At 37.4% G+C, this 13,310-nt stretch overlaps 1 protein-coding gene across 2 annotated transcripts in view; it reads left to right on the forward strand.

Moving 5' to 3' along the window:
* Rpgrip1l (RPGRIP1 like) overlaps positions 1-13,310 on the forward strand; it is a 110,811-nt gene that overhangs the window by 21,867 nt on the left and 75,634 nt on the right. For both annotated transcript variants that reach the window (XM_041649606.1, XM_041649607.1), the window contains exons 7-10: positions 3,075-3,180; positions 5,228-5,374; positions 6,697-6,770; positions 12,323-12,462. In XM_041649606.1, the coding sequence (XP_041505540.1) occupies positions 3,075-3,180; positions 5,228-5,374; positions 6,697-6,770; positions 12,323-12,462 (467 nt within the window). The remainder of the gene's footprint in view (positions 1-3,074; positions 3,181-5,227; positions 5,375-6,696; positions 6,771-12,322; positions 12,463-13,310) is intronic.

A 13,310-nucleotide genomic window follows, 5' to 3' on the forward strand; every position in this document is an offset into this window, starting at 1 on the left:
CAAAGCTGGAGTCAAGTGTTTTCAAGGCTTCCATTCGAAATTTTTTTTTCAGAGTTTATTGCTTGGCTGTTTCAAATTATACAAGAGAAAGTTGGCACACAGGTTGTTGAGCTGGGTTACTTTTTTCAACATAAAGTCTAATTTATTTCAGCTTGTTTTTAATCTAGAGAGGAGCCAACAACTTTTCTCATAGTTTTAGAATATCCAATCATAACTCAAAATCTTATCTATAAAAAGAGAAAGCCAAAAAAAATCACTGCATTCTCTGACTTAACTGTTTACAGTTTTTCAAAATCCTTGTTGAAATTTTGAGAAATGGATTTTTACAAAAAGTTAATGAGAACTCTTAATATCTGTCTGCAGATTATTTTACTATGCATAATGCAGCCCATACAAATGGTTGCCCAGCTGTCAGAGTCTGTCTGAATGTTGTATTGTGCATAGTTCATTCCGTGAGAACAGCACCATCCTGAAGACTTGGTCCTGTCTATGTAAAGGGTAGTGTACTGTGTAGAGGCCTCGGGGAACATTGCTGATGCATTGCTCCTACATCTCTTGCTCAAAGGAAGCCAACCCTAGGCTTTGTTCACAGACATATGGGTCTAGGACTGGCTGCTTAGTGATGTCAGTTGTTCCCCCTCACTTCTAACATCCTTAGGGGCCTTTTGTGACATCTCTTTCCTGTCACTCCATTCTTACTTTTTCCCCAGAGTTCGTCTATGTAAAAATGTTGACTTGTTTATCAGGTCTAAGGTGGTTTGGTTGTACATCATGAACACCATGCCACAGATATCATGGTGATAATTTTAATGTGGGTGTACTTTATATCTCTGACCAGCACTTGTGACAAATTAATATCTTCAGATTATTGGCATCAGAAAATATGTAGTCATAGTAATCAGAATACCTACTACCTGCCAAGCCCTCACGTGGGATTGAGGTTTTGCATAGTCTAGAATAGCTGTGCTCCGTGGTAAACTGACTTTGTACTTAACATGCCATGGTATTATTCTTGATATCAAATACAGCTGTGTTCATGTCCAGTGTTGGGCGTCATTGGTATAAAACGCTCTGCCTCTTTTCTTCCCAATATGTTGGAGTCCATACCCCCAAAGCATTCAGGGCAATGCTCAGTAGAACTCTTTCAGCCAGAATACTACAGTGTTTAAAGCACTTGCTCTCCTTTGCATTACAAAGAAAATTCAGCATCAGATTTTGTGAAGCTGTATGACTGAACTGATTGTTGAGATTTAATTGTTATTAATATTAAACTACAGTTAATTTTAAAATATAATTGATTCTTCTTGGAAATTTTGTTTTAAAACTAAATTTGGATTTGATCCTTAGCACCTTCCCTACCCCAGTAAAAAGAGCCAAAAACTGAGAAGGGGTCTAGAGAGATGGCTCAGCAGTTAAGAACACTGGCCGTTCTTCCAGAGGACCTGGTTTCCAGGCCCAGTACCTATACTGCAACTCATAACCATCTGTGACTCCAGTCCCAGGATGTGTGAAGCCTCCTGCCCTCTGAGGGCACCAGGCACACACCTGGTGCACAGGCATACATAACAGCCAAATCCCCATAATACAAAGTTGTTGTTTAAATTATTTTTAAGAAAGATTAAGACAATAGAAAATATAACAAAGAATTTATATTTTTGAGTCCCTTCCTGTCCAGTATCAGTAGATGCTACACATTATTGAGTGGTTAAACCAAGTAATTCTGGGGGAATAAGTAAATTGTATTTAGATTTCAAATGTTTTTTCATATTTTGAATGAAACCAAATTTGAATATTTTCTTTATTCTTTATTTAAAATATATTTTTCTTCATATTGCATTTTAGTGGAAAAATGTAAGAACAAGGAAAATAGCAATAAGCACACTGTTGAATCTGTGCTTAGAGCTGCTAGATAACTTGTTTGAGACACATAATTATTTTAACATTGTGTTAAGACTGTGCCCTGGGAAAGATCCAAGCTCTTGGACTTGTTTATCTTCTGTGTGAGGACAACTAACTGTGCAATGCCAAAATACAATGAACTTTCAAATATCAAAGAGGAAAACTGAGTATTTCAAGTCCTCAGCTGGTTTACAGATGTGTGAGCTTTGTAGTGCATTTGCTGGTTCCACTGGGCCTTGTGACAATGTTTCCAATATGTGGATGCTAGGTAAGCCTTAGAAGTGAAATTACTTAGTTTAAATGCTGAAATAATTTTCTGAATTTAAATTTTTTTACCTTTATATTTTTTAAAGTGAAGTCTTAAAATCAAGGCTTCACAATTTAAAAAAAAAGTTTAAATGAGGCATTAAATTAAGGGAACTTTTTTTCTGTCAGGAAAGTAAATGCCTTTTGAGAACAGGTATTCATTTAGATCTGTGATTAACCTTTAACAAGATCTTCCTGTTAAATTCTACATTTGCTTTAATCTCAGTAGGAAAAATACAAACTAGTATTGCAGCATATAAGGTTTCTATATACCCTGTGGACATCAAATAATCTCTTACAGCTAAGGCACATCTGCAATGTATTTAAACGCCAGCTTCGGGCATTATTAGTAGAAAATGCTAAGTCACTTTTTTTGGAAATATTTTTGAAAAGTTGAAACTCCAAGAGGAAACTCTAATGAATGATAATCTTGTGATGCCGTGTGTGTGGAGGGAGTGGCGGTGAGAAGAATGACGGCGCTGCCTCTTCTGCACATAAGGAACCTAGCGCGGAGGCCGTTTTGGAAGCGTAGAGTTTGCTGGGAGACAATGCTGGCTGAAAACGGATGGTTTTATCCAGTTTTTCAGACCATCCTAAAATAGCTGTCATTCTATACTGTCAGCTTGATGAAGCTAACATTGCCATCAAGTTTGGAACTCCTTTCAGATTCAGAGGGTCTGTTTATACACCTTCCAGAATGGATATTGACTGGTTTTAATCATCTACCATAACTTATAATAATATAAAATTTTAGAGGACTTATTTATACACAAGTAAATCAACCATAGGTATGTGTTTGTGTTATTGTTGTTGTTGGTTTCCTTTTAACTTGTATTCGTTTTTTTCTTTTTCTTAAACAAACTTTGAAGGTCAAATATTCGAGACAATGTAGAGCTGATTAAACTCCATAAACAGCTAGTGGAGAAAAGCAATGCTCTTTCAGTCATAGAAGGAAAATTTATTCAGCTTCAAGAGGTACTGTGATTATTTATTTTATTCACAGATGAGAAGGATTCAAAAATAGTATTCAAATTGCACTTTTAATAATGGTCATAACGCTAAATCTTTATTTTAATATGTGCTTTATTAAATGTGTATAATTTCTCTTTGTATATTGTTCTTAACAGTTACTACCTACCTACTTAGGCTCTTTATAAATAGCTAAGTCATTTTACCAAGTGCATCTGTCATAAATCCCCTCATGCCCTGAACATTCTTTTCATCTCTTTTTCCTGAGCTCACATAATGGCCTGCAGTACTGAAGATGTCTCAGCGCCTGTGTGCACATTCACTTTCACATGTGTGCAGCAAAGACCAGAGTAGAGCAGGTCAATAATTACATTCTGTTGAATCTTTCTTTGATGTGAACTTTTATTTTCTTTTTCTTTTCTTTTCTTTTCTTTTCTTTGTTTTTTGTTTTGTTTTGTTTTTCGAGACAGGGTTTCTCTGTAGCTTTGGAGCTTCCTAAACTAACCAGACTGACCTCAAACTCCAAGAAACCTTCTGCCTCCCAAGTGCTGGAGTTAAAGGCGAGCCGCCACCGCCCGGCTTATTTTGTGTTTCTTGGTCACCACCATTACCAGAAAATATTTGAGTACCCATAATATCAGCTATCAGCATATTTATTTTAAACTTTGACAATTCAGTCTGATCTATTTAGGCTTCCCCAGCCCTCAGGGTGGTTTTCAAGTGACTATAGGTACACAGGGATATGCCCCCACAGAGCTACTGCTTATTGGCATTGCGTAATTAACAGAAGTCCTGCGATTAATGAACTCCAAAGCATTCCAGATGATCAGCATTTATATTAAGTCATGCTTTCTTTGAAGTACAGAGACAAGGAAAGCTGCCCATTGATGTAAAGTACAGGGTCATATCGTGCCTGCTTCACTGTTGAACTAAGTGGTTAAATACCTTTCAGACACGCTGAGTGACATCTTCCAGCCTACAGAAACCTCCTGTAGTGCCAAGTATAACCACGTTCCATATAGAAGCACAGATTTGTAGGAGAAGAATCTGTTTTGGGAGTGGGAGTGTTACCTCTGTCAGTGTATAGATAGGTCCCTCTGGACTAAAATACATGTGGACAAAGCAGTTTCAAAACTGCAGAATTAAGAGGGGAACTGAAAAATGGTTTTATGTTCTCTTACTTCTCTGACTATCTTGATTCCCATGTAACAGTGACCCCTGGTGTATTTGTTCACATAACAAAATAACAAGTGCCTGCTACATTACAGGTACATCTTTTGGGGACTAGTGTAAGGAAAGGCTTGAGAGGTGGAGGCCGACAGCCTCAATGAAGTAGGGAGCTCAAAGGAAAGGCTCTAAAGGCAGCCTGCTCCATAACATAGCGACAGTGGAACTGATCTGAATCTTCCTAATATGTCTTAAAGCCTAGATTTCTCGTAGGTGAACTGAAAAGCCTTCACTAGGACTTTCACAGGTGACTGTTTCAGGTTATGATCAAATGGTGTCTACAAAATGCCTTTTTATAATTAATAACCTGTTTTATTTAGTTTTAAAAGAATGTATTATTTAAGTATGTAAAATGGGATGTAATCATGTTCACATATAAATTTTTTACAACTTAAAGATTTATAAATATTTTTGCAGAATTATAAAAATGTCCTTGTATTAAAATTAAAAGCTAACCATTCAAAATTGTTTACTTTGGTCTAATGGCAAATCATCCAGTTTCCGTGTCGGTGATGAGTGTTTTTTTGACCCATGCTGAAGCACTTTTAGACAGCATGTCAAACCACTATAACCCTAGTAAAAGGGGGAAAATTAATTGCTAAAACTAGTTTATATACTGGTCACTGTCACCAAGTCAAAGCCTGGGGACAGTAAAGGGGAGACAGTCTGTGTGAGCCTCTTCTTCCCTGTGTTACATCTCCAGTGTTTATGACCTGAGGAGTAAACTGTGCAATGTAAACGTCCAGGATAAAGCCATGATAGACTCGCAATTAGTTATTCAGAGCAAGTATTTAAAATGCTTGAGTGTTTTCTCTCTCTGTTTTAGAAGCAAAGAACGCTCAGGATCAGCCATGATGCCTTGATGGCAAACGGAGATGAGCTAAATATGCAGCTTAAGGACCAGCGCTTAAAGTGCTGCAGCCTGGAGAAGCAGCTGCATTCGGCGAGGTTTGCAGAGAGAAGAGTGGAGGAGGTGAGCTCCAGGACAGTGTGGTCATTTTTGCATGAAAATTTCTCTGGAACTGTTTTGAAAAGTAAAAGAGAAACAGTTCAAAAAATTTTATGTCAAAGTCCTGCACTATATATTTGCTATTGTGAATGCAGCAGAATAGAGTAGGCAGTACAGAATATGAATGGCAGGCTGAGCCTTCCAAACACCCGCAGATGCACTGAGAGCCACTGTTTATCTAGGATTAACGAGCCTTGAGTGAAATGAAAAGTAAGGTGATATCGCATGGCCTAAGGAATGGAGCTTTCCTAAATACGACTTTTTAGTCCGCGAGACACAAGAATGGAATCAGAGGAATGATGTCCTTCTGAGGGGTGTTAGGCTCTACTGTGTCAGCAGTTCTGTAAAATACCTTCTTTCTGGGCGGTCGTTTGAAAACTTACCCTTCTATCACTGTTGCCACGTATGTCTCCCAACCAGCACAGTGTTTTTCTGTGTCTATTGCACGTATTCCTAAGGAGAGCAGAAATGGAGTAGGTGTTTACATTCTGCTCTGCACCAGGAGAATCTCCTCCTGTCTCTCACGGGCATCAAAAGAGAATGTCGAAAGTAGAGATGACTTTTAAGTTCTCTATTCAATAGCAAAAAAAGAAAAAAAGAGCGCCAACAGAGCATATTTACTAATAAAACCCTAAGTACTACAGGATAGCAATCCACATTTTAGTAATAATGATCTAATAACTATGATACCTGATAATTATATTTATTTCTGAAAATATTATTCATTAGGATAAAATAAGAAATATGCATTATTCTCATGATGTGCTACCATTTATAAATTCTAGGTAACAAGAGAAATTGTGTCTTTAAATAGTGATTAACAAATTTATTTGAATCATGAACTCAAAGAACAGTTAGTACTCATTTTTTATGGACCAATTAGAAATTAATACAAAATGAATATAGTGATGGAATTCATCGTGGTAGAAAGGAAAAACTATTATGTTTCCAGGACCTTAAGAGAAAGCTCTTAACACATTCTTTATTGAGTTCTGACTCGTGTTGCCATAAAGTAGTGTATCCGTTTCTACTAAATTAAACCAGGAATATTAATTTCATGTTCATTTAACAACATGGAAGAAATCAACACTGAATTGAATGCAGGCACTGTATGTGGTCTAGTCAGCAGCAGCATAGGAATGTAGACTGAATGAGTGGCTGTCCCCTCCTGGTTTTCTTATAGTGTGGTTTGATATGATAATCACTTATTGTATAACTTTATTTTCAGAGACTAGTGTGTTAACTCTGAACCATGGAAACTCTTTGTAATTTTATTTTCATTTTAGCTGCAGGATAGAATTAATGATTTAGAAAAGGAGCGAGAACTTTTAAAGGAAAACTATGATAAACTTTATAACAGGTAAATCACAATTCTATGTGTTTCATTCTCTTTGAGCTCTCTTTAATCAAAGCATTTATTGTCACAATATCTAATATTGACTTAAAAGCTAGCAACAGGCCATGGAAAGACATGTACTTACTTTGCAAAAAAAAAAGTAAGCTTTTTAAAGGCACTGGTAGCTGGTTCTTAACTGAGCTGTAGTATATTATCATGTGGAGAATCAGGTTGTTTTGCTGCTAGTAACAAGCACTGTCACTTGTTGAACACAACCTACAGGCCAGTAGATGCCGTATGGCTGCATCCATCCCTATCAATTCCTTGGAACACTGTGGAGTGTAGAATTCTACATGCTCAGACAAGGGGGGTAGAACAAGGCTGGAGTACCTTCGACAGATACCATATGCTCTTGAAGAGTGTTAGAGTCAGGAGGCCTGAGAGGTTCCTGGAGCTTGCTTAAGTCTCTACTGGGTTTCCAGCGTCTTAGCAGAGTGAACGTGATTGGGAAAGGGTTCTCCAGCAATATCTATGTTCCTTATAAAGAGAAACTCACACACCTCAGCCTCAGCTCAGGATGAATTTTGAAAAGCTACTTCACTTTCATTTCCTAATGTTTCATAATTACAGTCTTTTAGAAAATAACCCCCTCTGCTAATATTTAAAACACAATTCTACCCCATGGCTAAGTCTTGTTAAATGATTCTGTCTATCTTAGATATGTCTGTGGAATTGTTCCTGTCTTTCAGTATGTGGGATGACGTGGAAGCTGAGTTAGCTGTTTGAATATGCTTTATCTGATATTCAACCTCTGCTTCATGTTGGTAATATACTGAAACCTAACAAAATAGTATCTGTGCTTTAAATATATCTTTACCCTTTTGACTGAATGTTTTGCAGATTAATATACATTTTAAATTTTGAATTTTTAGTTCTGACAAGAGTGTGTGGGGAATTTTATTTTGGTTACTTGTAAACATGACTGAAGTCTATATTAGTTATTATTGTAATGCTTTTTGCCTTTTTTTCCCTCTCAGTTAGGGGTTAGCAACAGTAGGCTACCAGTTAAATATTCAGGGCCCTCTAACAGGAGTAGCCTAGCTAAACATCTTTATGTGGAATTGCATAAAACTTCCTTCTAGACCATTTTGTTCCAGTCCCTTTCTAATTAGCTTGGCCTAAAAAAAAAAATCTATTAAACCTCCTGGCTTATATCTCCATCTCTAAAATATTGTGTGTATATTTACATTGATGTATCTATATGCCTTATGATCATATGTTTGAAATTTCAGATGTTGTACATATAGTACATTGCCCTTTTGTGAAAAGTGATGGTATCCTTGTCTTTTAAAAAGGAGGTAACCAAGAAGTCAGATAAACAAACTTGTGCAGAGTCACACGGCACTGCTGGGAGTTAGTGTGGAACTGAACCTAATTCTTTCTGCTCTAAAATTTGATTTATTTTTCCCCAGTGCACCACTGTCCCTGATTTTAATTGCATTTGAAGAGTATGTGTGTGAAAAGGAAGCATCCATGAAATAATGGACCTGTCATACATGCAGAGATTTTGATTGATTTATACTTATCTTGAACATCTTGTAACTCTAAATAATTTAACGTGGTCTAAAAAAAATTACAAAAAGTACCATTTGGCCATTACTTCTAAATTTCTACTTCTCTCCAACTTGAGAATTTACTAGACACACTTTCCGGGAATAAAAACATCAGACTTATCTGGGAATAAAACATAAATGGAATTTTGACAAGGCATATTTTTCTCATATTTACTTCATCACCATAAAATATTATCTTTCCATATTAGAAGATAATTTAAGAGTGTAAATCTGGCTTTGCAGGTTTTTGCTTTTTTTTTTAATATTTTGGGCTTGCACTACATTTTTTTTCCTCATCACACTGGAAACAGTCTTCATTGTGGCACTTACACGTAAATATTATATGAGGTGTGTGGAAGCAAATGGCTATAGTGAGCATCAAAACAAAGTACAAAAAAAATCAATGACTCCTAAGCCAAACTCCAACATGTACATATAATCATAAGTAGAATGTCAAAATTTTCTGATGGAATGTTTTATTATGTGTTCAGAAGCATAAAGAAACTGTGGACATGGCCATCATCCGTAGATTCTCGCAGCTTCTTTCTCTCATTACACTCTTATTCATCACTGCTGAAGTTAATGTTAATCAGAAACTACGCATGCTACTTGTTTGCTTAGTCATAATGATCACATGCTTTAAAAAGGAGAGAGAGCATGTGTTTGTTATTCCAAGTTGGCTGGTTTTCACGAGAAAAAAAAGATGATTTGCAGATTGCATTCTCATCTTCCCTTTTTAAAATGAAATTTTGAAAGTGTTTATTACTTGACATGTGACATATTAGAGAATCATGTGGTAAGATAAAACCCGCATGTTAGTACTTGGTATGAGACTTCTTTAATATGCTAAACATTTTTGATACAATGCCAAGAAATAAGAACTTTAAGAAATTTTCAGTTTTAAGATTCAGAATAACTTTCTGCAATTAAAAAGAGAAACTTCATGCAGTAATATGGTAAGGCTGTGTTCCAATCCTGAATTTAGTGTAGTTTGGGTGCCAGAAACTAGTGGATGTAGTAGGCCTTAAGCAGCAATGTGCACATATAACCTGGGGAGGTTTTTGGAATCCGGGTTCCACCACACTTCCTGAGCCTCTCATGCTGAGCACATGCACACACACACACACACAAACACACACACACACACTCACTCATTTGTGTGCCCAAAGCGCTACCACCTCTATCCACTGCCAAGTTTTCATCTTCAGGTTGGGTCCAAGACTCCTGTTGAAAGTGAGTTTAAGCTATTAATTTTTTGAGAGATGTTTATCTAATGGCTGTTTGTTTAAAAAAAATAGTCCATTTAGAGTTTGAGTGTTGTAGTGACCTTTCAAGAACCAAGATCAGGTTTTTCTACTGTGAAACTGCTCAGATTTGAAAGAGCATGGCTGCCCCTCCCAAAGACTCTGTTCTTTCCTACGTGAGCTCTGACTGTATGCAGTACCTATGGTTTTCTTCATGGTTTCTCACATAAGGAACATGTTCTGGAACATTGGAGCAATGAAGTTTTCTGTGAGAAAAAAGATCTGAGAGTAGAGGGGAATTTTTAACTTTTATTTTGATCATATCATGTTTTAATCAAGGGTTGTTATTAACAGTATAATTGAGACCCAAGGCAGCCTGTGGGCATGCTAGTGACCACAGGCACCAACAACCAACAGCTCTCCTGCAGGCTGTCACAGGCCATACCAGTGCAATGGGCACAGAGACAGTCATCTTCCCTTCACTGCCACTGTTGGTATATACAAAAACATTTTCATGAATAAAAAGTTCTTAAACACTCTTCTCATATGCAGATTTAATCATGTATATGGCCCTTGCAAAGAAAATGGAGCCAGATGTGGTTCACCATTTATAGCTACACAGATGGCTCCAAGCATAAAGGAATATAGTAAATTCAAAAGGAATTCCTCATGAAACTCCAGTGGAATGCAGTCCTAAATTTAGAGGGAAGATAGCAGTGGGCTAAATTCAGATTGACTTATGCTGATTTACACTAGTATTTTGTGGGTTTGGAGAAACCAGGCTGCTAAATTGTTCTTAATTTAAACACACACAGCTTCTGATGTTCCTGCCAGATTAGCTGCTGGTGATCTGCTGTGCGCACACTGTTGGAATACTACTGTTTCTAATTGCTGGCATCTCAGGGAATGGATGCTGTGCCTATTTCATCATGATAAGTTTTTTTTCTGGGTGGTGCATGTTTTTAATGATAGAAGGCACACATACATACATGTACTATTCATGCATATGTATTAATTTGGCTAGACACAGAAATTATATACATTCATTTTAAGTGAATTTGTAAAGGAATATTTTTTAGTATTTAAAGTATATATGCTTTATTTAGATTCCATTTAATTCTAGGTAATTCTACCTTTGACAAAAATTAGCTTAAGATATTAACATATCAGTTTCTACGTTTTTTTTTTTTTTTAAGGATCCGTATGTGAAATGAGAACACTGATAGAGGAAAACAGATGTCATCTGTAGAGTGACATCTAGAATACCTTTTGTTTTTAAGGTGATATTATTTTAAATGCAATAAAAATATTCAAAATGTGAAATGAATACACAGTTTGTTTTTTTAAACTGTGTCTTCTACAGAAAGTATCTCTTGGAATAAAAGCTCAGGACAAGTTGGGAGCAGCATCAGGGTCAATTTTCAACAGTACATTTCTTTTCCATTTACTTTGTCATTGGTATAAAAGCAGATTTTATAGATTTTTGTTTAATTTACTGAATTTAAAATAAGTAGAGGGGTCAAAGCTGTGGGTGATTACTCAGTCAAGTCAGGCTGCGCAGATAATGGTTTTCTGCTGAAATGCAGATCAAGATCAGTTTTCCGAAGTCTGGCTCTCACCTGGAAAGCTGCAGCAACGTGGATTGCCAGGCTTTTCCTTTGCAATGTCCCAGAGTGTCAGCGAGGCAAGCGGCTGTAGCACCGGTGTGGACCGCGCTCAGGCCCCCTGGATGAGGAAATAGTTGATTTCTCCCTCTGTGTAGCGTCTAGTTACTCCTATCCTGTCCTTTCTTCTAGTGTGCTATGCCTTGATCACTAGCAGATTTAAACCCGAACTGAAACTGCTTTGGGCTGCAGGCTTGCAGATGTAGCTCAGTGGGTAGAGGGTTTGCACAAAGCCCTGGGTTCTATCCCCAGCATCACACAAACCAGATGGGGGGGGGGGGTGCACACCTGCGGTCTCTAGAGAGGTAGAAGCCAGAAGGCCAGAAGTTCAAGGTCATTTTCAGGGACTTGGGGAGTTCAAGGCCAGCCTGTGCCAGAGACCCTGTCTCCAAAAAACCAAAAAATGTGCTACATTTTTAATAAGGAATCAATTATAATCCTGTCTTCATGATCTTAGTAGATTAGAGGCACTCACTTTATAATAATCTGTGTTAAAAGTAAAATTATTTGTTCTTAGCCTATTGCTTTTGTCTTTTGTGTTAAACTTCCTTTGCACCACTTCTTAGTATCAGAATTACCACCTTGTGGTTCGGTATACCATCATTTATGTCTGTGTTATCACAGACTCCCAATTTCCTCAGAATTAAAGAGGAGGTGGAAAACACTTTTCCTCAGTATTGGGTAAGTGGGCTTTGTAAGTGGGAGAGGACAGTCTCGCCTGTCAGTTGCTGAGGTTTGGAACCGTGGATTCCTCTGGAGTATATACAGTATCTGAATTCCTTTACTAGTCCACAAAAACTGCATGTTGCCAACTTTTCTGACTTTGGAGCTCTAAATTAAGGCCAGTTCCTTTGCTCATCCCACAAACTCTTTCATGTTCCCTAACCGCAGCCTGAGCAAGGCGCCTTGGTTTCAACAGCAGCAGAGCAGCATATGTTTACTTAATTCCTAAGACATGATGACAGTGGTCTCCGTGCCACTAAAAGCTTTCTCTTTATTATTTTCGGGTGAAGCTGATTTGCCAGCTCTCCCTGCATGTCACGTGTGTTTTGCAGTGCCTTCAGTGCTGCCCAGGAAGAACAGTGGAAGTTAAAGGAGCAGCAGATGAAAGTGCAGATTGCCCAGCTCGAAACTGCCCTAAAATCTGATCTAACAGACAAAACTGAAGTCCTTGACAAATTAAAGACTGAAAGAGGTACAGAGAAATAACCACCTGTTTACTTCTGCAGACATCTGATGCTTATTTGCGGAGTCAATCAGTACTTGTTGTATACCTACTGTTTGCCAATCATCCTGCTGTCCTCTGGGAACACAGCTTGTGTGTGTGTGTGTGTGTGTGTGTGTGTGTGTGTGTGTGTGTGTGTGTATAATACAGCCAAACAAATACATGCCAAAAGAACTTTTTTTTCTCATAGTCGCTTTTATCTAGGTTGTCTTCATTAATTTAATATCCTTAAATTCTGAACTTCTCTTTGACAGAAAACAAGTATTTATTAAGCACCAGTATGTGCTCAGTATTGTTGTAAGTTTTGAGGATACAGCAACTAAGACTAAGACTTGCCCAGATAAGACATGGAGGCCAACAGTAGCTAGAGACGTCTGTAATGGCTCAGGTAGTGGCAGATAGTGGGGAAAACCCAAAGTAGGGACAAATAAGAGAAATAGTTTCTGGCTGGTTTTGATAGATCAAACTGAACAATCTAATAGTGAGATGTTAAATCTATTCTCTTAACCAAAACACTTTGTCAGAATGTCCCTGTTAAAATAATAATCATTAAGCAGAATCATTAGGTCTTGTCTCCTAGAAATAAAATGTAATTAAAGATGTCTGGACTGTTGTACTGCACACAGACTCATGCATTCCCAGTGCAAATAGATAGAAAGCAGGGGTGGCAGATTTTTTTTACTCAAGCATTGTACCTGTGTCTGTACCCATGAGATACACATAGGAATGTAGTAATAAGCTTGGTCCTTTGGAACATTTGCAATTCAGTTACATGAGAATTTTAAAAGTTTAATATAGCCAGACATGGTGGCACATGC

Source organism: Microtus oregoni, unplaced genomic scaffold, assembly GCF_018167655.1.
Source record: "Microtus oregoni isolate MIOR12 unplaced genomic scaffold, Mior012 000004F_ref0000308, whole genome shotgun sequence".
In the NCBI taxonomy this organism is placed as follows: domain Eukaryota; kingdom Metazoa; phylum Chordata; class Mammalia; order Rodentia; family Cricetidae; genus Microtus; species Microtus oregoni.